The 26551-nt window shown below is 48.2% G+C and overlaps 7 protein-coding genes across 7 annotated transcripts; 5 read left to right on the forward strand and 2 right to left on the reverse strand.

Moving 5' to 3' along the window:
- Positions 1 to 346: 346 nt before the first annotated feature.
- On the forward strand, positions 347 to 3940 carry P175DRAFT_0471926 (kinesin family protein). The gene is made up of 2 exons (XM_040895110.1): positions 347 to 741; positions 801 to 3940. The coding sequence occupies exons 1-2, from the start codon at positions 542 to 544 to the stop codon at positions 3619 to 3621; spliced, it is 3021 nt and encodes a 1006-aa protein (XP_040756471.1). The 5' UTR covers positions 347 to 541; the 3' UTR covers positions 3622 to 3940.
- Positions 3941 to 4096: 156 nt separating this feature from the next.
- On the forward strand, positions 4097 to 4920 carry P175DRAFT_0528605 (peptide-methionine-S-sulfoxide reductase; the record flags this gene model as incomplete). Its single annotated transcript, XM_040899632.1, has 3 exons — positions 4097 to 4382; positions 4504 to 4822; positions 4887 to 4920. 3 exons carry the CDS (start codon positions 4097 to 4099, stop codon positions 4918 to 4920), a joined length of 639 nt encoding a protein of 212 aa, XP_040756472.1.
- An 836-nt stretch (positions 4921 to 5756) lies between these two features.
- On the forward strand, positions 5757 to 7383 carry P175DRAFT_0554329 (uncharacterized protein). The gene is made up of 3 exons (XM_040900551.1): positions 5757 to 6013; positions 6065 to 7049; positions 7100 to 7383. The coding sequence occupies exons 1-3, from the start codon at positions 5948 to 5950 to the stop codon at positions 7294 to 7296; spliced, it is 1248 nt and encodes a 415-aa protein (XP_040756473.1). The 5' UTR covers positions 5757 to 5947; the 3' UTR covers positions 7297 to 7383.
- Positions 7384 to 9419: 2036 nt separating this feature from the next.
- On the forward strand, positions 9420 to 10880 carry utr2 (putative cell wall glucanase (Utr2); the record flags this gene model as incomplete). Its single annotated transcript, XM_040893148.1, has 3 exons — positions 9420 to 9540; positions 9636 to 10076; positions 10129 to 10880. The coding sequence occupies 3 exons, from the start codon at positions 9420 to 9422 to the stop codon at positions 10878 to 10880; spliced, it is 1314 nt and encodes a 437-aa protein (XP_040756474.1).
- A 1056-nt stretch (positions 10881 to 11936) lies between these two features.
- P175DRAFT_0513886 (uncharacterized protein) lies at positions 11937 to 15104 on the reverse strand. Its single transcript, XM_040898775.1, has 6 exons — positions 14487 to 15104; positions 14191 to 14321; positions 14151 to 14155; positions 12511 to 13865; positions 12381 to 12486; positions 11937 to 12302 (listed from the first exon to the last, which is right to left on the reverse strand). Exons 1-6 carry the CDS (start codon positions 14979 to 14981, stop codon positions 11971 to 11973), a joined length of 2424 nt encoding a protein of 807 aa, XP_040756475.1. The 5' UTR covers positions 14982 to 15104; the 3' UTR covers positions 11937 to 11970.
- A 209-nt stretch (positions 15105 to 15313) lies between these two features.
- hmt1 (putative vacuolar ABC heavy metal transporter (Hmt1)) lies at positions 15314 to 18819 on the reverse strand. The gene is made up of 3 exons (XM_040896450.1): positions 18235 to 18819; positions 17010 to 18142; positions 15314 to 16950 (listed from the first exon to the last, which is right to left on the reverse strand). The coding sequence occupies exons 1-3, from the start codon at positions 18592 to 18594 to the stop codon at positions 15660 to 15662; spliced, it is 2784 nt and encodes a 927-aa protein (XP_040756476.1). The 5' UTR covers positions 18595 to 18819; the 3' UTR covers positions 15314 to 15659.
- Positions 18820 to 22431: 3612 nt separating this feature from the next.
- P175DRAFT_0451412 (WD repeat protein) lies at positions 22432 to 26486 on the forward strand. The gene is made up of 2 exons (XM_040894490.1): positions 22432 to 26323; positions 26391 to 26486. Exon 1 carries the CDS (start codon positions 22871 to 22873, stop codon positions 26309 to 26311), a length of 3441 nt encoding a protein of 1146 aa, XP_040756477.1. The 5' UTR covers positions 22432 to 22870; the 3' UTR covers positions 26312 to 26323; positions 26391 to 26486.
- The last annotated feature ends 65 nt before the right edge of the window (positions 26487 to 26551 follow it).

Consider the following 26551-nt stretch of genomic DNA (forward strand, 5'->3'; position numbering starts at 1 on the left):
GAAACAAATAATAAGCCCACAAGGAAGAAACTTAATAGAGCTCTAGGGATAATGAAGAGGAGAGGCATGTGTCAATTCCCGCAGTTCCCAAGGACCTCTGCGATGAAACAGGTCAGCGTGGGCAATATGCGTGTCGATAATTATTTCCAAGTACATATACGGGATATCCTAGTTAGTTCAAGGAACCTCACTAGAGGTAAACTAAAAGCCACGACCTGAGCTTTTTTATCCGCACGCATCATCTTGTTGCTCGAGCAACGAGGGGCCGATAACCAGCTAAGATGTCAACAAGTAATTGAGTGGCTTGACGCCTCCACTCTTCCTTCGCTGTAGCGTAGCAGGGAGAGTCTTTGGGGTTTTCAGGAGAAAAAGGCCCACCGTCAACATTCCTCATCGGACAGCTCTTACTTCTTATCTCTTCTCTCTCTCTCTTCTTCTGTACTTCCCCATCGACACGACAAACGGTACAGGGCGCGTAGGGTCCCTGGTTTTTACCACCCTCCTACGCCAAGTATAACATATTTCGACAGAACACGACATTATGGGTGCCTCAAGTGACAATTCGTCCATCACCGTTGCAGTTAGAGTGCGGCCATTTACGATCCGAGAAGCAGCACAGCTCACTAAGTGCGAAGATGGGCCGCTGTTTCTGGGTGATGGCTCTTTGGCGGGAGCACCTACCCCGAAGTTGAATCAGAAGGGCCTTCGCTCCATCATCAAGGTCATTGATGATCGGTGCCTGTGAGTATAGTGGTAAATGCTTCGGATATGAGTGTCTTGACTGATGATCATTTCAATAGAGTATTCGACCCCCCCGAAGATAACCCAGTCCACAAATTCTCCAAGAGCGTCATCCCCAACGGCAAACGGGTGAAAGATCAGACCTTCGCCTTCGATAAGATATTTGACCAAAATGCCACACAAGGAGAAGTCTATGAAGCCACAACCCGCAACCTTCTCGACAGCGTCCTCGACGGATACAATGCCACCGTTTTTGCTTATGGCGCCACTGGATGTGGAAAGACACACACTATCACTGGCACAGCGCAACAACCCGGTATAATCTTCCTCACCTTGCAAGAGCTCTTTGAGCGTATTGAAGAAAGATCTGGGGAAAAGCAAACAGAGCTATCACTTTCATATCTGGAAATTTACAATGAAACAATTCGCGACCTTCTAGTCCCAGGAGGCACCAAGGGAGGTCTGAGTCTTCGTGAAGATTCAAATAAATCGGTCTCGGTAACTGGGTTATCGAGCCATCATCCCCAAACGGTACAGCAGGTGATGGACATGATTATGAGGGGCAATGAATGCCGTACAATGTCTCCGACCGAGGCAAACGCAACTTCTTCACGATCGCATGCCGTTCTTCAAATCAACGTTGCACAGAAAGAGCGGAACGCCGATATCAACGAACCACACACAATGGCAACACTCAGTATTATTGACCTCGCGGGAAGCGAGCGTGCCAGCGCTACAAATAATCGAGGCGAGAGATTGCTGGAAGGCGCAAACATCAACAAGTCTCTCCTCGCTCTCGGAAGCTGTATAAATGCACTCTGTGACCCACGAAAGCGAAATCACGTTCCTTATCGAAACTCCAAATTAACACGTCTGCTAAAGTTTGCGCTTGGTGGAAATTGCAAGACTGTGATGATTGTCTGTGTCAGTCCATCAAGCCAGCATTTCGACGAAACCCAGAACACTTTGCGCTATGCCAACCGGGCTAAAAACATCCAGACCAAAGTTACGCGGAATGTGTTCAATGTCAACCGTCACGTCAAGGACTTCCTGGTGAAAATTGACGAACAAATGGCCTTAATTAACGAACTCAAAGCACAACAGAAGGATTCCGAGAAGCTTGCGTTTGCTAAATTCAAGAAACAATCGGAGAAGAAGGACGTCGCCGTGCGGGAAGGACTTGCTCGTATCCGAAACGCCTATGACCATTCCCTACCAGAGAGACAAGAAAGAACGAATAACATGATCAAACTGAGACAGATTAGCCGCAGGATCGGTATTTTGTCTTCATGGATAGCTGCATTTGACAGCGTCTCCGCAAACTCCGAGAATGAAGTGCCTTTGGCAAATCTCCAAGCCATCCGCAAAACAGCCCAAGGAATCTTGCTGGAGCTAGAAAGCAGCAGACACCACTACCACCAGCGTCTGGCCAAGAATACCTGGGATCGGGCGATGAATACTGCTGTTGAGAATGCCATACGTCAGCTTCAAGAATTTCAAATCAGCGACAACAGTGACTTTACCAATATTAAACGCGAGGCAGAGCTCTTGAAGGCAAATACAGAAAGGGAGGCTCTTTCAACAGTCGCGGATCATGAAAAGGCGGGAGAAGCTGCCACAGTACAGCTCCTACTGCAAGCCCAGTTCGAAACCGCGTCTGCAATCGAGAATATCATGCACCTGAGCCCGGATGAGGCTGTTGAGACAGGGAAGCGGATTCTCACGAAGATGCTGGATTCATGCAGCACAGTGGCATCGAACGTCGTCAAACCAGATAGCAGCTTGCCCTTCCCGCAACCTTTCAGTCCTATCAAATCCAGCCCAACTAAGCAGAAAAAGCGACTGAGCCTGGCAATCATCCCGCCAGCGAAGGTGCTGAATGCTCCAATCACACTGAATTCAACTGCTCCCACATCGCCCACAAGAACGTCTCCCCGTCGTCGCAAGATGGGCACGGGAAGGAAGAGTGTCAGTTTCTCTCCGAAGAAAACTCAAGCGAAGCCCCCTAAGCGAAGTGTTCGGTGGAGGGACGATGAGCAAGAAGGTACTTTGACTGAGATCCAAAAGACTCCACAGAAGCCTGCAGCTACACCAGCCTCTTATCATGGTAGTCCCGGTGAACTCCCAATGCCTAGGGTATCTCCGGTTCCGCGTGGCATCCCAGTGCCTAGTCGAAATTTTAGTCCCTTGGGTGGTTCATCTCCAGTACCCACACCATCAGACCAGCCACTGAACATCCCGAAGAACAATCGGTTCAAGGCGGGATTTTTATCTAAGAAGCTTGGCAGCTCTCCGATCCCTGCCCCTCCAACTACCTCTATTCCCTTCTCTGACCGCGAAGGTTCGCCCCTTCGTGACATTGAGAACAGCAGTTTCTTAAATCGTGTTTCTGCAGAGCGACCTTCGAGAATTGCGATTCGGACTTCCAGCGGTAGTTACTCAAGCAGCCCCGCGTCAGAGTCTAAAGAAGGTTGGAAGGCAACTAGAGACGACGCACTTAGGATAAACACAGCAATGAGACGCATATCTGGGGGATCGTTCGGAACTGGAGCCTCTGCAACCGCTCTTCGTGCCCACCGTCGCCGGAGCCCATCATCTGCTTCTTATGGCGGTTCCCCTACGGAAAACACCATGTTTACGGCCCACGCAAGGCGAATGAAGGGTGACAAAGAGTTCGAGAACAAGCCAGCGGTATTAGGTCCTCGAACTGTCCCTATTATGAAAAATACCCAAAGACGCACGACATTTGGAGGGGACATTCGGCCGCGGGACATCAGCCTTACCAGTCGCGATGCTCTCCGACTCAGTGCTTTGGCAGCTCCCAAGGTTGCCAGAGTGTCGGAGAGTCTCTACTCAACTTCTGGGTCAGCATTCAGGTAGCGAAACACAGTTTGAATTTTTTTTTTTTTGTTCTCTCTATTAGTGATATAATCAACTGCGATGGTGTTGAATGGGTGGTGTTTCTTTTTTGTATGGGACATATTCTTTTTCGGGACGTGTACAATAACAGACCTGCCTCGGACCTTTTACCCAATATTGGGCCATTCGCTGAACCAATTCATCATTCGCCCAGCGATCTCTTTTCCTGTTTCTTATATTTGTAAATTGTTTCTTGTACGGACTCATGGAGTAGCCAAGAATGTTATTTCGTAGCTGAGCGGGGAGCTTATGTCAGTGCTATGGATGACGCCGCTGGGAGGAAAGTAACTATTTCGCGGAAAGCTCCCTGACAAATTCGCGACACGCAATTTTGGCCAGAACTTCCTGCAGCTTTAGTTTTAAACCTATGCATTCCTTATATATATAACTCTGCTGTATCCTGCCTGACCAAAAACGTACATTAGCAACCATTTTTATGGCTTTCGCCGCACCTGCAATTGGCTCTACTTTCTTCTCACGCTTTTTCCGTTCTTTCTCCACCAGTTCTCCCACCCTCACTTTGACACCACAATCTTCAGCTCGAAACATGGCAAGCAACACAAATACCGCGACCGTTGCAGCGGGTTGCTTCTGGGGCGTTGAACACCTTTTCCGCAAAGAATTCGGCAACGGTAAGGGTCTGTTGGACGCGAAAGTTGGCTACTGCGGAGGCGAGACTACATCTCCCTCATATCGCGCAGTTTGCACCGGAAACACAGGTCGTACGTACACCTATCTTTTTTTTATGCGATAGAAATATGTAAAAGAAGTGATTAAATGCTTCTTTTAATAACTAAAAAAATCCTTTTCTTACCGTTTTTGTTTAAAAAAAAAAATCAACAGACGCCGAAGCACTTCAGATCACTTTTGACCCCGCTGTCGTGAGCTACCGCTCGCTTCTGGAATTCTTCTACTGCATGCATGACCCCACGACCGAAAACCGCCAGGGAGGGGATGTAGGTACTCAGTACCGCAGTGCAATCTTCACCCACGGCGACGAACAGCTCAAGATCGCCGAGGATGTTACGGAGAAGGTCAGCAAGGAGTGGTATAAGCAGCCTGTTTCGACTAAGATTGTGCCTGCAGGCCAGTGGTGGGATGCAGAGGAGTACCACCAGCTCTATTTGCATAAGAATCCTTCGGGATATGAGTGTCCTGCGCAGTAAGTTAAGATCCAGTTAATGTTGTTAGGTGCGGATTTTGGCTAACGAGGGTTTTTCTTGCAGCTTTGTTCGGAAGTTTCCCCCGCTATCTGCTTGACTGGCTGGCAACTTATAATCGACGAAGATATGTCCTAATGTACTTTTTATATTCATAATCTGAAGGAGCTTCTGTGGTTTCTTGTACTATGCTCCTTTTTGCAAAACTGAAGGTCAAGAAGCTATTTGAAACAAGACAACAAGCAATCATAGCAATAACTCGGCTTTTCGGATTCTAAGAATGCTTGGTAGGTGATTAGGCCTGATCTCAAGCTATGATTGCTTCTATGCGAATGCAAAGATAATCCTGGTGGCCTTGAAATACACTGCCACGGTGAAGAGGCAGGCCTGTCTTGATTAATCCGGTAGTATAGTCAAGGTAAAGAAACCTAAGATTCATTCCCATGAGTACTCTGGAAAAGAGTGACAAAAGTAGTTTGGGGGAGAAAAAGTGCGCAATGATAGTGAATGGGGGATTCACTTGCAGACACATCCTCCTCTCAGGTGACAGACAAGGCAGTTGTCTACTTTCCTTTGCTCTTTTCTTGCTTCACCTTCTCTCTCCCATTTCTTTAATTGATAGCTTACCCCTCTCCCTCTTCTACTTGTGTGTCCCCTCATCCTCCACCTATATCTTATATTCGCCTTCTATAAGGTATCTCAAGAGAGATCTCAACTACTTTCAGTCTAGCGAACAGCCTACCATTGGAAAGAACTTTGTCACAGGCAGACTACAAAGCAAGACTTCTAATCCACCCACCAAACTTTCCCATTTGTAAGCTGATCGAGCCAGTTACTGTGTTTACCCTCCATTTCTATCTTCATTCCAGCCTGGTACTGGGGCCCTCTTTGTCAACTCACTTGTCACTCACAATCTCTCCAATCCCAGAGGTGCAGGCCTTCTTAGAGGCAAGTTTTGAAGGTAAGAGGTTCTTTTAATAACATAAGCTCCCTAGTTAAAGACACATTTAACAACAATCAATGTCAAACACACAGGGTTTTTCGCAATTACTCTTACGGGAGTGATTCGCCTACCCCGTTGAACTTTCGAGACAAGAACAGGCGAATTCAACTCCTGACTTCCTGAAATGGCCTATACCATGGACGCTGCCATGGCTGACGCCTTGGGTCATCTCAATCGTATCTCTTCGCATGTAAGGATTTGGAAAACTTCTAAAAAGAGCGTGGCGTTGAGAATACTACAGCTTCGGAAGCATGACCAGCACCAGGCTGCAAATGAAATTGGAAAATTGAGCATTATGATTGTCGAGGCTTTTTCTGAGGGTATTGAACAAATTCCTCCAAGCCACTTTGTCTTTGACGATATAGTAAAAGCCCCCACTCCGTTATCTATTACCCTTGAGATCGAAACTAGGACTAAGCGCGAGCAGCAGGTCGATCAGGATCAGCATATCATTCCCCACCAGGCAGTTTCTCGTGACGTGATCCAGAAGCAGGCAGTCATGGCTCTCATGAACGAGGTCGAGAAAGACAAAAGAGAGACTGCCAATATCATGAGTGGAGAACTGCAGCGTATTCCAGCAGCCAATGCATCAACTAGGCCGCCTGGAAGCTGGGCCCAAGTTGCCAGTTCCTACTCCGGCCTTCAGGCCCCTCCCCCTTCTGAGGCAACCCAGTTCATGTCACCATTGTCAATGACATCTTGTTCTGCATCTAAGAAGAGCCAGAATAGCGATGATGACGGCGGTGAGTCGGCCACAGAGCCTGGAATGCCTCTTACCTCACCGGGTTTGCCGGAGATCCCTGAGGAAAAGGCAGGAATCATCCGCATTTACGGAAGAATTTCCAAGGATGTTGTTCAATTTGTCACTACTCGTATTCACGAGGGGCCTTTACAGGACATCCGTATTGAAACCAACGAAAGAACTCGTGTTATTTTCCAGCATGCGTCCCACGCGCTTGCATTTTTGAAATCCAACCAAGAGATGGAAGCTCTGCTTGGCTTTGGACGTTTTGGGTGTGGTTATCACGTTGAACTGGCCGAGATCGTCGATTGGAATGAAGACCATCGTCGGATGAACCAGCCGATTAGAGAGCGTCGCCGCCTCTCCTTTGCGAGGAAGAGACTTTTTGCGGACAACATGTCTCCCGAGAAGTGGAAGCACGATATCCGTGCTCTAGCAGGCCCTGGAAACATTGACTTTCTTTGGGTGTTTAATTCTGGTAACGGTGAGTTCCCTGCAGCCGTTCTTTGGCTGTGATATTGACATGGATTCTAGCGACGGCCGTGTTCACGAGCACGATTGTTGCTCGCAAGGTTTTGGAAGTGTTCAACAGATGGAAGGAGGGTCGTAACGTCTACAGTGGTGTTTCGGTGACCTTCTCCTCGGACCCATGTGAAAAGGAGCTGGTTTTAGTCAAAGAGACGAACCGCCCTAACATTGCCAAGCACTTGGCTAGAAGAGCCATCCGCTAGGGGTGGAAATTTGTGTGTCTGCGGATGGCGCTGGGGTATCCCCTACACTGCACTCTTCTTTAGTGAGTATTCATTGGAAGGGATATGTACAATTTATTTACAGTCAAGGATGAAAAGAAGATCAACCCCCCCCCCCCCAAGAACACCTAAAAAATAACAAAAAAAAAAAAAAAATCAAGAATATGATATGAGACAGAGAAGCAACAGACCAGGGGGTGCAATGAGACTGTGTGAGTGGAGGAGACAGCATAAGTGGACCAATGTGACATCATCACGATCAGGATCCCATTCATCTGTGGAGAAACAGGCAAGGCAGCGACTCTGGGGCCGGCGTTGTGGTACTTTATGTATGGAAATATCAGGCTGTTTATGAGGAGGGGGTGACTTTACTCTGTTGTTCCACAGTACATACTCGGTACTAGATATTAGCGGCCATAATCAAGCCCAGTCAAGTCTTCTTAGGGTTGGTTTATACTCTGTATTCTCCGTATGAGTGTATACTGATAATTCAGTGCAAGGGATGGGATGAACAAAGATTACCAAGAATCTAGTACTTTACATCCCCAAGTTTGTTTCACTACTCACTATATTAATCAGGTCTCACCTTGGATAAATGGATAAAAGAAAAAACAAGAGGGGAGATTGTCATAATATAACTTATTATGAACTAGCAGTGAAGCCTTGTCTTTTAAACCCGGCCAGGTAGAACCTAAATCTCCGAGTATACACACAGCGCGCCCTGCAGTTGCTGAAGAAGGGGGAGGAGAGCTTATATTAACATGCCCCCTAGGATATGTATGAATTGGGGAGTGATATTTACTTGTTCCCTTGGAAAGGGTGGAGTTGAGTGAAATGAGGTGAGTAGGTGCTCCTTGCTTTATATACAGACCTATAGTTATATGTAACTCGTTAACTAGTTAACTATCTGTTAACAAATGCATTTAGTCAGGGAGAGATCCGAGAGCCGCACGTAGCCTCATGTCGAAGATAGGATAATTATAGAGAGTACTTGGCTCTCTATTAAGGTTCATTAGAGAGTGGATTCATCTATTATTATTATTATTATTATTATTATTCAATTACGTTCTACGGTTCTACTCTGATAAAAGGGTTTCTGTCAGACGATAGGAAACGACTCTTGAGGGATCAATCTACCGAGTAAGACAAAGTGGCGGAAGGAAGTAAGACATGGTTACTTTTCCTAATTATAATAAATTACCACTTGACAAGACGATCCAATCATTTCATTTCCCAACGGGATTGAAATGGATTAAAAATGGATTCCCAAGTGAATTACAGGGTGGTGGAAATGCTTGGTATCATATATTACAGGACACATTCTGGTACACTGAGGATTTGGATTCTTTCTTCCTGGGAGAAGAATACTTTGGATAGAGAAGGGAAAGCAAGCAAGCCAGATATAAATCAGGTAGAAGATCAGGTAGAAGAATGATTATATATAGGTAGGGATAAAAGTCCGGATGGTATAGTGCGCTGGATTTTCATTCATATAATAGAATGGTTGTAATACCGTGACAATTCCAGTAGTTCCCCCGACTTTTGCTTTGTCTCCAGACTCGCTGCAAAAGGTATTTATTATTTTTATTCTCCCTCGTCTCCTTTCTGCTGCCTCGTTCTTTTTCTTTTTCTTCCTATTTCGGTCTTTCGTTTATACACTCGTTTTCGCGACTCTCTCTCTCTCTCTCTGTCTCTCTCTCTCTCTCTCTCTCTCCGCGGGGATTTAAAAAGGTCTTTCTCCTTTTGCCCGCTGTCCTTCATTAATTGCTGCGACTTCTATTGGGATCCCTCTGTATGTCTCTATTCTCTCGTGAACCCTTTGCGGCCAATTTTCCGGGTCCCTGATCGGGTACCTGTCAATTATCCTTCTGGTCCGGCTCAAGGCACCCAACAGATTCGAGAACGGAAATCCCCTGAGTGGATCAAGCGCCGGGGCACCACCAGTTCCCAAATTTATTGATCCTGGCCCACCACGACTGTAATTGCAATTTAACTGACCCTTCTCCGTCTTTCTCCAGTCCACTTCTTCTTGGTATCTATCCCCTTGTACATGATTCTTGTGTCGTGCACGATCTCGCCATAACCTCCTACGTTTCATCACCATGATGATGCGTTTTGTTCCGACTTTTCTCCTGGTCGGCCTCGCTGCCAAGTCGGCTTTGGCATTCACCCCACCCTCTTGCAGTGCCGATGAACACTGCCCGGAGAAGTATCCTTGCTGCTCTCGTAAAGAATCCCTTTTCCTTCTCTATCCCCCTTCGTTTTTTTTTTTTTTTTTTTTCTTCTCTCTCTATCCTTTGGCCTAATTTGCTCCCCTCTAGTTTACGGACAATGTGGTACTGGTGCCTACTGCCTGGGTGGATGTGATCCCCTGATGTCCTACTCCCTCGATTCCTGCACTCCTGCCCCCATTTGTGAAAGCAAGACCTTTAGCTCCTGGGCCAATCTCGACAGCGCTGCCTCCAACGACGTTTACCTCGGAAATGCCTCCAAGTACGATTGGGTCTACAGCGGCTCCCCGAAGATCGAAGATGGAAACCTCCTCCTGACTATGCCCAAGAACAGCGTTGGCACTCTGTTTGCTTATAACCACTATGTCTGGTATGGCAAGATCACTGCCAAGGCCAAGAGCAGCCGTGGTCAGGGTGTGGTTTCGTCTTTCATCCTGCTTTCCGATACCAAGGACGAGATTGACTACGAGTGGGTGGGTGCTAATCTGAACCAGGTTCAGACCAACTTCTACTTCCAGGGTGTCCTGAACTGTAAGTCTCCCCGAGGTCTTCTTCTTTAACCAACATGTATTCACAGTTCTAGACACCAATGGCGGCAAGACTACGGTCAAAGACACCTTCGATGACTGGCACACCTACGAAATCGACTGGACCCCTGATGCGATCAACTGGTCCGTCGATGGCACCGTCGTCCGCACTCTGACCAAGGCTTCGACTTGGAACGAGACTGCTAACCGTTACATGTACCCCCAGACCCCCTCCAGAATGCAGCTGTCTCTGTGGCCCGCTGGTCAAGCCAGCAACGCCGAGGGAACCATTGAATGGGCCGGGGGTGAGATCGACTGGGATTCCGAGGATATCAAGGAGAAGGGCTACTACTATACCACCTTTGGCGAGATGACCGTGGATTGCTACGACCCTCCTTCTGACGCCACTGTCGACGGCTCCAAGGCTTACGTCTACATCAACGAAGATGGTTTGGAAAGCTCGATTGAGATCACCAACAACAAGACTGTGCTCGCTTCTTTCGGGGCCACTGGTTTGGACATGGATCTCGGTGCCAGCAAGAGCAGCACCAACTCTTCGTCTTCCAGCTCCGCTTCGTCCACCGAGGCGACCGTCCCCCAGAACAACGGCAGCGGCACTGGCAATGAGCCTGGCAACAGCTCTTCCACCAGCAGCTCGACCAGCAGCACCACCAGCTCCGGATCCTTCAGCCAGGGAACCACCTCGACCAGCGACAAGACCGGTGCCGCTCCCTCGCAGAACGAGCGGGTGCTTAAAGGCTCCTTCTTTGCAGTGTTGGTTGCGCTTGTTGTTCTGATTACTCTGTGAAGCTAACCCCTCTTCTCCTTTCTTGAATATTTTTTTTTTTTTTTTGGATTTATTTTTATTTTTATTTTCTTCTTGGCCCCCTTGACAAAAACATAATGCTGGCTACCATTTAAATATACGATTTCGGCCTATCATCTTACTTTTATGTTCTATACCTGGCAAGGCCCTGGTATCCTCAGGTACCAGCGAAACTGATTGATTTTTTTTTTATTATTGATTTGGATGCCTCATGTTGTTTTTTTTTATGATTGCGCAATTGTTGCGCTGGAATCGTATTGCTATCTGGCTAGTATAGGCCATTCTTAATACCCTGTTGGGATGGAGTATGTATGTGCATATGTTCTGAATGAATTGTTCATATCTACAATAGTACCGTATACTACCTAGGTAGTTTAGATCTAGGGATCACCTGCATCTGTGGCATTTCCAGAGTACCAATTAACCAGCACATTCAATACAGTCAAAGGAAGAAACGTAGCTTGTTCGCATTGTTTGAGACTTGGTCTCTAGGCTCAGTATTAATGGTGTTTCTACTGGATATCAAGCACTAGCTTACCTTTTTTTCTTCTTCTCACAAATCAAGGAAGAAAAGAAAAGAAAAAAAAAGAGAGAGAGAGAGAGTCACTGCAAACTACTCTGTACTATGCTATAGTTATGTATTGCTACATTATACTTACTCCTACTACTACGCTATCCTCGTTTCGTTCATCCCAATAAGATATCCTCCGTATATTATGCATCAAACAGATACCACCACTTCCCGGTTTACTCTGTACGAGCAAGGAACCCTCCGTATCCCTGAATATACTGTAGATAATCTTCTTATATTCCGTGGGACTAAACCACCTACATGATTTACCCTGTCTCATTTCTAGAAAGTAGATAGTATTTGGAAAGGATCTGATCTGATCTGATCTGATTCTAATTATCTTCATACGTGCGTTAACTATATGTTATTGTTACTTTATATGTAATAACATGTGCAATCTAAACTCCAAAACACCAATGAACCGGGCCCAAGTGTGAAAATTCCAACTCACAGAAAAGAAAATGAAAAAAAAAAAAAAAAAAAAGAAGAGAAAGGATCCGGTTAATGAGTTCTGCCACAACCACAATCCTGCCCTTCAACCCCCGGGACAGTAGAACGCTTCTTGAACTCGCCGTGGTATGTGTCAAGCCCCTCGGTGCGGACATCCTCGCCAAGCGGATCGCCGAGCCAGCTAAACTTTTCCGGGGACTCTGCGGCAACAGAGGACTTGTCGGTGAAAGACCAGTACGCTGACTCTTGGAGACGCTTGGTCACGGCTTCGATGTCGAGACCCAGGTAGTCGGCGAGGAAGTTCCCGACTTCGGTGTTTTCGTGGTTGCCTTGTAGACGCCAGGCGTCTTTGACGGAGGATGCGTAGATGTTGACGTCGACACCTGGATATTGTTAGTTTAGGGTTGGGAATTTGTGGGAGAGAGGATGGGGAGAAAAAGAAAAAAAAAAAAAAAAAATACTTGAGTGTCCGTGGGTCGACCATCCGATCTGAGCTCTTCGGCTGATGATATCTGCAAAAACGTACGCGGGTCCTCCGGCGACTTTACGGTCGATCAAAGCGTCCACCTCAGATTCGGTAGCATCGGTCACGCCCAGCGCCGTTTCAAGCAGCTCCCGCGCGAACTGTCGCTGAGCGGACGCGCTTGGTTCCGAAGAGAGATAGGCATTGAGCTTGCGGCCGGCATACTCGGCAGAGTGGCTGGCATTAGCAAGCACACCAGGAAGCCAGAGGTACTGCGGGTAATTGCTGGACAGCTGACGGGCTGCTGCCAGACCACCAGTCTCGTGGTCAGAGGTGCCAACCAGCACACCTGGCGTGGAATCCTGTTCGAGGAACTCAAGCACAGCCGCGAACGCCTTGTCGTAGGCGAGAACTTCGCGAACCTGCGCAGCGGGGTCATTTCCGTGCCCCGCGTGGTCGATCCGAGATCCCTCGATCATGAGAAAAAATCCCTTATCGCTGTCGGCCGTGGCCTCACTGAGAATCTTCAATGCGGTGCGCGCCATCTCTTCTAGCGAAGGGTACACGTCATCCTGGGTGCGACGGTCGATCTCAAACGGAATATCCTTTTCCGCGAGCAGACCCAACAGGGGAAGCTGGGCTTCCTTTCCGTTATTGAGAGCATTGAACCCAGCCCGATCGTCAATGTAGCTGAACCCCTTCTCCTTGGCGATAGCTACCAGGTCGCGGTCGTCCCCGCGACAGCTTCCGCTCGTTGTGTTGGGCAGGAAATGACACCGACCACCACCGAGAATAAGATCCACCACGCGGCCCAGCGGGTGTTCACCGATCTCTTGCTCTGCGATGCGATCCTCGTACTGTCGGAGATTCACGTGCGACGCAAAGCATGCTGGGGTGGCATCGGTGATACGAGTGGTCACAACTAGACCAGTCTTGTAACCGGCCAAAGCAGCTGCCTCGAGCACTGTTCCACAGGGAGAGTGATCCGGAAGCACAGAGATCGCACCATTGTAACTCTTAAACCCGCACGAGAAGGCCGTGGCTCCAGCCGCCGAGTCCGTCACCAGGCTCGAGCTGGACCTTGTTCTGGATGTTCCGATGATGTGATTGTCTAACACGAGGATGTCATCGGCAGCAAGTCCCTGAGTTAGCTGCTTGAAGCCCCGGGTCATGGTGAGACTGGTTGGGCCCATGCCGTCCGACACCATGAAGATCAGGTTTCGTTTTCCAGTCGGTTTCTCAGAGGGGCCCCAGGAGTTTTCCCCAGCCTGATTTGATTCATGCTGATATACAACGGCGAGGACGATCACAGCGGCGGTTGCTATTAGGGCCCAGGCGAAGAGACCGACCTCCTTCCAGAATGACCACCCCCGACGTTGCGGGGTACGGTTGGTCCGCTCACCGGTCAAGAGGGCATCTTCTTCTTCAGCATTCCGGATAGAAGAATGATCGGAGGAGGGGCGCGGAGCCAAAAGAGGCTCTTCTCGCGCCATGACAGAGAGTGTACAGCGATAATGGGGTAGGGGGAATAGTGAGAGATTTAGGGGAGGTCACCCTGCCCTGCCTGGGAGCTGAAATCGAGAGAGGCAGCTGACTATTTGCTTGGCACGGGAGAGGACGCCGATCCGACCGTCGATCAAGTCTCGGGTTCAGCAGAATATCGAAGGAATGGCCAGTTTTATAGAATTACACAAGTTGAGATTGAGGTTATAGTATACAAAGCGACATAACGATTAGCATACGCCGGAAACAAACGCCCAATAGTCACCATCACTCTTCGAACCCAGGTACAGATGAACCCAGGTTACCTCCCTTTCCACCCAATGGGAATCATGGCAGCAGCAATCTCAGAGACTCCTCGTTCGGTAGCAAGCAAGTTGAACTGCGCAGCAGCATTCCTAGTATCCAACACCTCAACCCTCACGCCCAGAGAATTAATCTGTCTTCTCGTCTCCGGCGAAAGAGGAAAAACCGAAGCTCCCATCCCAATAATCAGCATATCTAACTCCCCATATATCACATCAGCAATCCCATCGTAAAACAACCACAACATGAAAACAGAAAGTAAAAAGAGAAGGGGGAGCTTACCTGGACGAGGCCACACGAGCCCCAAGATTCCCCAAACCTGCTCATCCACCTCAAATTGCCCCTTCTTATTCACCATTGTATCCCTCCCGCCTTCTTTCCCAGCCCAGGGCTTCCACGCAAACGCCTCCCCACCCACAAGCAGCACCCCATCGCCGCCGGTAATCTTGACTCCGTTATCCAAATGGAATCCGGAGTCCAGACAGGCATCGACGGCTGTCGTAGGTGCAGGGATGTTCCCCAGGACATTCAACGCAGCGAAATCTGTTTGGGTGTCTTCCTTTGATGGCGGGCCACGGTCATGGCTGCGTGGCTTTGCAGGGTGTGCTCGGGGAATCATGCGAGTGGGACGGTGAGCATTGTTGCTGCTGTGCCGGAGAGGGAGCGGGGAGATTTTGAAAGGTGGGCATGGAGATCGATGGAGACTTGCGCAGAGCTGGGTGGTTGCTCTGGCTGTGTTAGGGAAGACGGAGGTTCGAAGAGCTCGGAGGAGCTGGAGAGATGGCGGGTGCATCGTTGTATTGTGTGGTAAGAGATTCCTCTATATTCGTCGTGATAGCTTCGATTGAGAGAGAAGACGAACAGCGCCGGTATATTGATGCAATGATTCAATGGGGGGTTCGGTATTTGATGTCGCAAAACTGCGAATCTGGAGAAACAATTCAAGTTAATTATTATTGCAGAAGCTGTCTGCCTGAGAAACTAGGCGTTTGTGTTTCCACCAATCAAACGCCTTACAATAATAATGCTACGGGGTGCCTCAGCGCCTGAGACACAGAACCTTCAAAAGGCCTTCGCGGAAGCTGAACGAAAGTTGGAAAGACTTCTTCGAGCAGCTTACAAAATTGGCAACATGAAAATTCTCCTTTATATTAAGTACTATGCTATGGACGAGTGTCATGCTCTGGCGATCATTTTTCCAAGCGTAACAGGTCTAGTGAATTTTGCACGCCATACCTCCTGCTGCAGAGGTCAATCCAAAGTCGCAAGTCACTCCGAACGCCGTTTGAGCCTGAAAGGGTAATAAAAAAAAATGTGGCATAGTCGGGAGGGGAATAGAAAACGCAAGGCAAAATCCAAAGCTCCGCTCAAATCTACGAGATCAGCGCCCCCGCCCACCATTCTAATATAAGTCTTTCATCGTCAAGAGGATACGATGAAATCAGTGGTATTACCTTGGCTACTTGCGACCCTAGTGACGGTGTAATTGTGTCTGTCGGGTTGCATTTGCACCGGCATTGCTGTTGGGGTCCTCATCGGACTGGCTAGAGCTGTCGTCACCAACAGCGGTAGTAGATGCACTGCGCAATCGCTGTGCCCGATCCTGAAGCACTTGAGCTTCTGCCGCTGCTCGTTGAGCACGAATCTGTTTCCGCCACATGCTTGCATATCGGCCCTTCATTGCAAGCAGTTGGTCATGGGTACCACTTTCTGCCACCCGACCCTCGCTCAAGACCAAGATACGGTCGGCGGTTGTGATGGTGCTTAGTCGATGCGCGATGACAAGCATAGTTCGGCCACGGGAAAGAGTAGCCAAGGCGCCTTGAATGTGCTCCTCCGTCTCTGTGTCGAGAGCGGCAGTAGCTTCGTCCAGAAGGATGATTCGTGGATTCTTGAGGATGGTCCGCGCAATTGCCACACGCTGCTTCTCTCCACCACTGAGCCGAAGGCCACGCTCACCAACCTTGGTGTTGTATCCGTCTGGGAATGACATGATTTTGTCGTGAATACTCGCAGCCCGGCACGCCTCGTACACATCGTCATCAGTAGCGTTCTGGTTCGCGTACTTCAGGTTGTACATCAGAGTCTCATTGAAGAGCACGGTATCCTGAGGTACAACGCCGATATGTCTCCTAAGAGAATCGATTGTGATGCTTTCCACATCATGTCCATCGACCTGAATACGACCTCTCTCGGCATTGTAGAACCTGAAAAGGAGACGGAAAACCGTCGACTTTCCTCCACCAGATTCACCGACCAGCGCGGTTGTGGTTCCGGGCTCGCAGTGAAAAGTCAGCCCGTTCAACGCCGGTTTCCGGGTATCATAGGAGAACTCAACATTCTCGAACTTGATGTCTCCCTTGCAGAGGGAAAGTGGCCGGGCGCTAGGCCTATCAAGAACGGTAGGCTGCTCTCTAAACAGCTCTAGCAGCCGCTCTGAATTGATCAGGGCCGATTGAATTGAGCGATAGAATGTTCCGAAGAAGTTGAGAGGGCCCTGCAATTGGGCCATGTAAGTGAGAAGCAAAACAAATTGACCTACATTCCGTTGGCCCAGCGAGACCTGGTAGGCAGCGATAAAACAGGCAATCAGCAGGCCAAGCATGAACACGGTATTCTGCGATGTGTTCATGAGGTTGAGAGAGAAGAGAACGTGATACTCTGCTGACTGGAAATCTGCAACCGCTCCGCGATATCTTCCAAACTCGTAGTCCTCTGCGTTGAAGTATTTGACTGTTTCGTAAGAGACCATCGAATCGTTCCTGGTTGTATATCATATGAGCACATCGAAATATTAGGCCAAGGCGAGAAATAAACTTACTTCACCGCGTCTTCTTGTCGTGATGAATTTACCATCTGTCTCCGGATTTCTGCTCTCCATTGGGCCATACGCACGGTCACATACAGATAGCAGAAGGTGACAATAGTGACGACCAGAGCGTAGTAGGCATCAAGGGCAACAAGGAAATAAACGATTGCGACACAAAGATCAATCAACATCGGGACGACTTGGAAGGTAACCTGCTCCAGGAAGGTATTGATAGAGCTACCCTTGCTGAGAGCAGAGAGGACCTCGCCAGTTTTCTTACCGAGATGGAAGTCCAGGCTAAGACTGTGCACGTGTTCAAAGGCGGCAGTAGAAAGTTCCATGTACGAATACTGGCTGACAGGAATCCACAAACTGGAACGTAAGGATCCAATCAGGCCCTGGTTGCCCTGCAACCAGCGATAGAAGATATACAGACAGATGTCAAACCATGGGACGCGAAATTCGTCATCTTGTTTGGACAAGATGTTGGTGATGACGCCCACTTGATAAGGCACGAGCACATTAACCACACGTTGGAGGATGATCAGCAGGAAGCAGATGACCACAACCAATTGTAACCGGCGGGACTTGGATGGCCAAAGATACGGGAAGAATAAGGAGTAGCCACTAAGGTATTCCCACCAGCTGGTGGACGGCACGGTTGTTGGGCGCACCCACGGGTCGGTGGGCTTCGAGTTTTGCTGGGGATTCCCCTGAGCGGCATAAGTCGAACCGTAGGCCTCGCCATTTCCGTTCTCCGCGTGCGAACCAAGGAGTCCGGTAGTTTCGGTGGGACCATCAATATGATTACGAGCCGCTTTATGCGCCACCGACTTGGCCCTCAGCGAATTGCAGGTGTATAGCATGACCAACGCCAGCAGAATCAAAATTCGGATGGCATTGGACACCACCCCTACGGACTCCCACGGAGTAATACCAGGCTGCAGACGGCCACCGGTAGGGTCTCCCACCACTGTTTCGTGGTGCGCGCGCGAGTAGATGGAAAGGGAAAGTCCCAGGATTGTAAATTCCAAGGGTACTGCAATTGCCCATGGGACGAACTGGGCAAATGTCGGGGATGGATCCGTATCCAATAAAGAGACCAGAATAATTGCGTAGTCGAAAAAAGATCCCACAACGTAGATCTAACAAGCATCAGCTACTGTATCAATTTCTTTCATACACGCTCCACGCAGCGGTTGGGGGGGGGGGGGGGGGAGGGGGGAAGCAGCCATACCACGACAGCTTGACCGCACCACCATTGATCCGATCTGGCGATTATCACATGAGCCACATTAGTAGCAGCATCGACCACGAGGGTGACCAAGATCGCAAAGGAAAGCCATTTGAAGCACGACTTGGTATTTCGAGAAAACTGCTGGGGCGCTTTTACCACGACCACACTGCTCCTCGATCGCTTGGGAAGCGGACGGCCCCCGGGACCGGTTGGCGATGCACGGGGGTTCTTATTCACATTTCTGGCGGTCAAAATAGAATTGGCCACAAAGGAAGATACAAACACAACAAGCAGGAGAATTGGATAACCAATACGGAGGTAATCCAGCAAGTCTCGAATTACGTGATGGCGGCCCATCATGAACAGTCCTCCCTCAAGGTCCTACTATATGCAAAGACCATCAATCAGTGTACTTCCATGACCCAGCGACCGTCTTATCCAGCTCAGAGCGAGTATCACTGGGAGGGCGCGGTAGGAAACAAGGAGGAATAGGGCGATCAATCGGAAACGACTGGGACGTAAGGAGGAACCAGGAATCTGGAGGTTTAAATCAAGGCCGGTTTTGTTTTTGGGGGGGGGGGGGGGTTGGATGGATCGACAGAGGACGGGTAACAAGAGCAGTCCTTTCGCACAGGTTTTTTTTTTCCCTGCTTCTTTCTCTTGTTCTTCGTCGCGTCTGGATTAGTTATTGTTGACGGGATAGATATATCTGATCCAAAAAAAGGACTGAAGAGAAGGATAAAAAAGAATTGGAGCAAAAGCAAGAAGCAAAAAAAGAAAGCAGTAATGCAATAAATACAAGAGAAGAAAGGCACGCGCAAAAATAACAGCCAGGGCTATACAGCGAAGGAGAGGGAGAAAGAATCAAGGCAAATTGACTACCCAAGAGGAGGATAATCGATGAATATGAGAATGGTCTTAGAAAGGGGGGAGATGACAGGGACAAGAAAAGAGGCAGGAGAGAAGGAGAGAGTATGAGGAAGAGAAAGAGAAGGAGAGAGAGAGAGAGGAAATGATCGATGGAGAAATACAAATAATTAAAATGCTAACGAGGCCCAGTCCCGGCAGTATGGAGTGGAGGAAGAATGACGGTGTGAAGGGAGTCAGAACAGTCCAGAACAACTACCTATGTAGGTATGGACTAGTTTGACCCAAAGCTCAGTCTTGCACTAAAAAAGCTTTGCTGGTAATAATAATAATAAGAGTAGTAGTAATGATGTATGAGAAATAGTTAAATAATAACTAGTGAACTGTTACAGAGAAGAAACAAAAAAGAAAAAAAAAAGAGAGAGGGTGAAAACAAGCCGCATTTTCACAATTTATTATATTATGTGCCTGTTTTCCGATTCTTTCCTTGCAGCAGTCATGAATTTTCCCCATGTAATTCATCGGAGGTTTTCCATTTGTCCTCCAACCTTTAAAAAATTACAGAATTACTTCAACTTATTTGAGTTTTCGTAATATATATATGTATATATATATATTAAATAAAAGTTGAACCCTCAAACCTTTGGGAGTATGTGCGTGAGTATCTACTACTGTCGTTTGTTCACACACCAGGATCTTAGACCAAGTAATCCCCGAACTAGATGGCCACTTCTTTAGGGCTAAGTGGATTAGAGGGTGGGATTAGTGCCCAATTGGAACAGGGGTTCAATACGGTTTGAGTTCTCAAGCCTCAAGGTGATGATGATAGTGTTAAAATTATCGCCATGATTTGGAGAATTCTGTCGGTTCAGCTGGTTATTCTCTCACTTTGAAGACTCCATTATGATCCGTACAGGGCGGATCCGAATCTAGCATACTCTGTACAGAACAGGAAAGCAACAAGCATGGATTAAAGATAGAGTAGTACTACTGGTAGTGGTGTTTAGTATAGGAGGTACCGAGAACGACGATACTGGAATGTAAAGTAGTTTGCAACCAAAGACCTACCTAAGATAGTATTTGGGTAGAGAATGTTCATAGGTCACGCAACCAGAGATTGAAAAAAAAAAAAATATATATATATATATATATAGCTATCTTCAGATGTAAAAGAACCCGGATTTACCCCCCGAAGGAATAAGAAAATAAATTTTTGACATTCATAATAAGGCACATTAAGATGCACTCGATAGGGATTGGGCCGATCGATCATACTCAGTCAGACTGGCCAGCTGAAACTAAGGATCAGATATCAATTCTCAGTGGTAGAGGCTGTAAAGCCAGTTAGTTAGCAGATTTGGTTTACCCAGCTGAATGAATCTTGATTCCTCGGTCCTACATAAGAGTGGAGAGGGCTATCTTTAGCACCTGCGTCGGTGGCTGATGGCACTTCTCTTCCAAGTTCCAGGGGTCTTGCGAATTGTATTATTAGGTATTCCCTTGTGTTTTCTGGGTCAAGGTTTTGAACATTGTTTCAAATTGGATACCTATACTTATAAACACTACATCTTGAAAAGATGTGGATCCGTTAAGCACTCAAAAATATGGCTTTTGAAGCGATCGCTTGGTGTACCCTAATGAAGCTATACACAGTCAAGATATCTATTTAAATTTGAAGCCTTGGCCGAGTCAATGCTCAGGATCATTGGTCAAGAACACGGAGGCCCTGGTTAAAATTAAAATGCATTGAAATTTTCGGGAAAAGTGGATCTGGAATATGTAGGCTAGAGAGGGTAGATAATATCTATATAAAAGTGGTTCTCTGATATAAAATCATGAACAATACCAGGTACTAACTAACTATCCATTCTGATGCGTGATTTTGCTGTCCCACCTAAAGTCCCGAGGCTCCAGATAACGTAAAACATTTCCGGTAGGTTGCGTAGATATAGGGCATCATCTTGTCTTGAACCATAAGAATACTCGTCCTCTTATAGGGAAAACTATTGCCAGTTAGCACTTACTACTCCGTAGGTATACCTCCTACAATCTCTGAATACATTCATCCTCGATAATAACGATCAAAAACCCCTCGATTCTACACCGCCTTTAGCCAACGTCTTCTTCATGAGGGTTGCTGCATGCATGACGGATTCCCACCCCTCTCATCTGGTGTGTTTGTCCTGCATTCATCCAGCCAGATTCTCCGTCTGTTTGTACACATCACTGGGCCTTTGACCATCAATCAAAATTGACTCGGGATTCTTCAGGGGAAACCAAAATGAAATCACGATGATTCTGATATATCAGCTGGACAGGTCCAAAATACAAACATCACCCAAAACTTAGTACTCCGTAAAATTACGCGGTCTGGCTGGCAACAATATTGGGATCGGTTGGTATTACGACCGTATTAACCAAACAGCGCTAACCCGGATTGGACATATCGATCACGCGCGTCGAATTTCACTTTCCAGTTTCCACCGTCGAGCTCCAATAATCGCCACTTTCTTCTATCTCGTCCATTCCTCCCCTACCTTAAGACACCATCATTACATTAGGTTATAGGTAGTGGTTTAGTACCTTCCCACTTACATGCCTACCCGGTTTTATCCTGCCACTGACTAATCCCCTCCCTCTCTCCCTTTAACCAACTGGTTACACTGTTCCGCACACTCCGCACAAGTCAAGTCAACAGGTCGCCTTCCCTTCCCCACCTCGACTACATCTTGCCGTTTGTCGTCCATTCGGGGAAGCTCATCTTCATCGAATCGACAGCATGGAGCCTCGGGCTGCGTTAGGTTGAGTCTGAATGGACTGACCTCGGAGGCCTTGATACTGGAATCATGTCCGACCTCTCCCGGTTGCCCACTCGCGGCAGCTCATCCCCAGCGCCGCCACCTCCCCCTCCGCCTGCCCCAGTGCAACAGGGCCACAATAAGTATTCCAACCGCGCGGCCAGTGCTCTCGCAAGATTTGCCCAGCCCTTTCTCTCGGGGTCTCGGCCTCCTAGTCCACACACTTCGGGGGTTCGCACAGACTTGTCTGCTGCTGCTGTCCGTTCTACCAGGTCCAGGTCTTTGTATAATCCCCCATTCCCCTCGCTCCTCCTGCTCCTCCTCCCCTTCCCCTCTCTGCCCCGCTCCGTTCCTCATACCCACCTCCTTCCTCCCTGTGATATGGAGTGTGTGATATGGGTGAGAAGGAGAGTGCGAAAGGACCTCCCACTTTGGAACGCGAATTTACTGGACATGGATTGATTCCAATTGGATCCTTTCCCTCCGTTTCGACTGCGAAGGTTTGATGACCTTCTTCTAACCTTGTCCATAGGCCTGGTGCGTCACAAACGGTCACCCATAAGACCGGCATATCTATTTCTGCCCTAGATATCTCTCCGCAACGAACACACGCAGTTATTGGAGGGAAAGAGATCCTGAAAACCATCCGGGTCCTACCTGACCATTCCTCCGAAGAATACAACTTGCGCAATGCGATCATTAGCTACTCCTCAACTCACCATGTCGTCAGCGGTCTCTCCGCCCGCCACAAGGACCAGCTGACAGTAAAGGATGTGAAGTGGTCACATGGACTCTATGACCAGATCATCGCCACCGCGGTGGCCAATGGCCGCATCGTCGTCTATGATCTGCACCGGACCGGCCTGGAGTTTTGTAGGTTTCAGGGACACAGCCGCCAGGTCCATCGGTTGGCTTTCAATCCACACCATCCAGCATGGCTTCTATCCGGCAGTCAGGATGCTACCATCCGGATGTGGGATTTGCGAGCAGCCCCTACAGACCATGGTGTTGCCATATGTGGGAGTAAGGAGCAGTACAACGGTAATAGTGATGCTGTCCGTGATGTTAGGTGGTCTCCAAGTGATGGAGTCATGTTCGCAACGGCTACAGATAGTGGTGCTGTCCAGTTGTGGGATTGTCGCAAAACTAGTGCCCCTTTGATGCGGATAACTGCCCATGATAGACCTTGCTTTTCAGTAGATTGGCATCCGGATGGGAAGCATATTGTTAGTGGTGGCACGGATAGGCAAGTCAAAGTCTGGGATTTTTCGTCTTCGGCAGAGCGCAGGCAAAAACCCGCATTCCAGTTCCGAACGCCTCAAGCCGTTCTCAACGTTCGCTGGCGTCCACCCTCATGGGCTAGGGAGTCAGAGGGATCGGGTGATTGGCAGTCATCCCAAGTTGTAACTTCTTATGACAAGGAAGATCCACGAATCCACTTGTGGGATCTTCGGAGACCTCACATCCCATTTCGGGAGTTTGATCGATATGACACCTCAGCCACTGATTTACTTTGGCACTCGAAAGATCTACTGTGGACAGTGGGTGATGGCGGTGTTTTTACACAAACAGATATTCGCTATGCTCCCCTAGTGATCAATCAACGACCAACATGCTCTGTGGCGTGGAGTCCCAGTGGTGAGGTCATTGCTTTCGCCCAAAAGCGCCCAAGAAGAAGCATACCAGGTCTCGGCACCACAGAATTTGTCGGACACTCTGGAGAAGAGAATAGTAGTGGTGAGGCTTTCAGCCAAAGCCCCGGGGAGGACATCATTGATGAACCCTCATTTGCTTCCATGCGATCTCGACGTAGTAAGTCTAATAGTGTTCGAACATCCAAATCCCTTGGGAGTACTCCCCCGGCAGCGACGGACCTCATCCCAATCCTACCTCTTGATAAAGTTTTGTCCAAGATTAAACCTCTTGAACAGCAACAAATGGGAATAGTGGGAAGCATTGCTGGAACTACGATGGATCGGGAAACCTTTCAATACCTTGCTCGTCACTATTCTCCTCTCCTTCGTGGAAGGTTTAATGGCATGCAGGCGGATCCTCTACGCCTGTTATTGGATTCGTTAAACCACAACGCAGCGAGTGCTGAAAATATCTCTTTACTGAAACTGGCCCAGACATGGCGGATTGTAAAGTATGCCATCATCCAAGAGCTCCAACTCCGAGCAAGGGAGCTCTGTCAATCACCGGAAAAAACCACTCGCAATCTCAGAAAGAAGCCTTCTGAAGACGGCGCAGTGACCGAAAAACTGCGAAATTTGGAAGACACGAGGCACGACAAAATGAAAAGTCGCCTTTTCAAGGGAGTTATGGAGTGTGAAGCGCCCAAACATGCATTGGCAGATCCAGAGAGCGCATCAAATATGACAACGCCGCTTGCTCGACCCCTACCAGATTCTCCAACCGAATCTTACGGCAGCTCCAATTCTCAGATGACATCTTTAAATAGCCTTGGTGATATTCAACCGCTCCCGCCATCGCTTCTAAGTTCTAATCGTGGTACTATGACCTCAAACGACTGGTCTTCAATGTCGGATATTGGGCCCCGCCCCGTCCATCAATTTCAGCACCGAGAATCGAATGAGAGCGAAGAAGGGGCGCGTGCGTTGTCTGATAGCCCACCATCAGATCCACCTTGCGACTTGAATCCGCCCGAGATTGAAGAGGAACAAAGATCGGCACCGCTAGCGATTGCTGGTAGGGCAGATTGGCATGTCCGCAACCGCCTTCGTTTGACAAAGGAAACATCAGAGGTTGATGAATTTGACCAAAAGATGGAAGATAAAAGAGCAGCGATTCGAGATTACAAGCACTTTCCTAAAAAGCTTCTATCTCTGGAATCACATGCGGAGTCGAAACCTGGACTTCATCGCCACGAATCGTCTGAGAGTTTCCCAATGTTTTCTGCATCGACAGCCAGTTCGCATCCTTCTAAATCAGTGGGAACATCGTTCTCGTCTGCAGCCAAACCATACCATGCGCTGGAGGATGGTGAGGAAGGAAGTGATCACGACATTGTTGCAGCCAGGAATGATAACCTCATCCGCACTCGGAGTGACTCGATTCTTACCTCTGGTTCTATAGCAGAAGAAGAAATCCAGAGCGATGAACTCTTCGGCGAAAATATAAACAAAATGAATCGCCGTCACCTTGATAGACCATCCAGTCCTCCGCCTTTATTGAAAGAGTCTACTCCACTAAAGATTCAAACCCAGGAGACTCCAGAAAGTACTTTTCAGCCTGGGGCATCTAATGGTTCATCAGTCCCTGCATTACCCGGAGTTGCTGATGGACTTGTTAATGTCTCGATTCCCATTCCTTCCGACCAGAGGGGTAATAACCCTTGGAGCGCTGAAATGCTCCTTAAAGAGGCAATCCGACATTATCACACTAGTACCCATGTTGACGTACAATCCTCTGCACATCTTCTCCAGAAACTACATGTCCTGTTTGAAGACTGTGAGAACATTTTTCCGAATGAGGAGAGCGAAGCCATCTTCCAAGTATATAATGAACACCTTTTACGCCAATCGATGTACATGGAAGCCGCTGAGCTTCGACTTCTTTGCGTTCCGTCCTATCCGGCAGTCTACGATTATGCCCAGGCAGACACTTATATGAATGTGTTCTGCTTTACATGTAAACGGCCTTATGAGAACCCCAAGAACGATAATACTCGCTGTTATCGATGCGATACCCCACAAGACCCGTGCACCATTTGTATGAGTCTTCAGCCGCCACCAGAATGGGTTGCAGAGCACTGCGTTTTGCGAGCTACCCAATCCAACGACTCAGATTCAGAGGATACCTCCCTCCTCGTCTCCTCGTCTCGCTCCTCTATTAAAACAGAACCCATCCCCGCATCCGAACTCCAGCACATTGAAGGCATGCACCCGGAAACCTTTCAACCTAGTCGACCAAAAGGGTCTACTTTATGGTCCTGGTGCCAGGGATGTGGCCACGGTGGACATCTCGCGTGCATAAGCACATGGCTGAAGGACATTGCTGTCAGCGAAGGCGGCTGTGCAACCCCAGGATGTATGCACGACTGTGGCCCTGGCCCTCGTCGTGAGCACAACCGCAACCTCCTCTTCGAAGAGTCGAAACGGCGTGATTCTGCTAGCCGAAAAGCGGGTGTGGGCTTCGTTAAGCGTGACACTTGGACTAGGGGAGAGAGCAAGGCTGTCGAAAAAGTCCGAGGAATGCTAGGTGTTGGCCCTGCAATTGGAAGCGCCTCTACTACCACTACTGTCGGAAGTGGCGGACCTAGTGCGCCTTCCTCCAATATGATGTCGTCGCCTAAAAAAGTGCGTCTTGTTACACCTAGTGAGCAGGGCAAACCATCTAGACCAGGTTCTGCACGGACTAGCTTTGGTTGTGGGAGTGGAGTTAACACTTGATTATTTTCTTGAGTGAGAAATCTGCTTTCTCATTTTCTTATACTTTTTTTAAACACTTTACATGCTAATAATATATCAGCACACTTGTGGTGCTCTGTAAGGTATATATATAGCCGGCAGTCATGAAGTATTATGTGGATTTACAAACCATAACAACCATCACCATAGCCATCACTCTTAAAGATAATATTATGTATCATAAATGTATTTATATTGAAGATAATGTAAGGTTAAGATATA

The sequence above is a fragment of the Aspergillus ochraceoroseus genome, assembly GCF_002846915.1.
Source record: "Aspergillus ochraceoroseus IBT 24754 chromosome Unknown P175scaffold_1, whole genome shotgun sequence".
NCBI lineage: Eukaryota > Fungi > Ascomycota > Eurotiomycetes > Eurotiales > Aspergillaceae > Aspergillus > Aspergillus ochraceoroseus.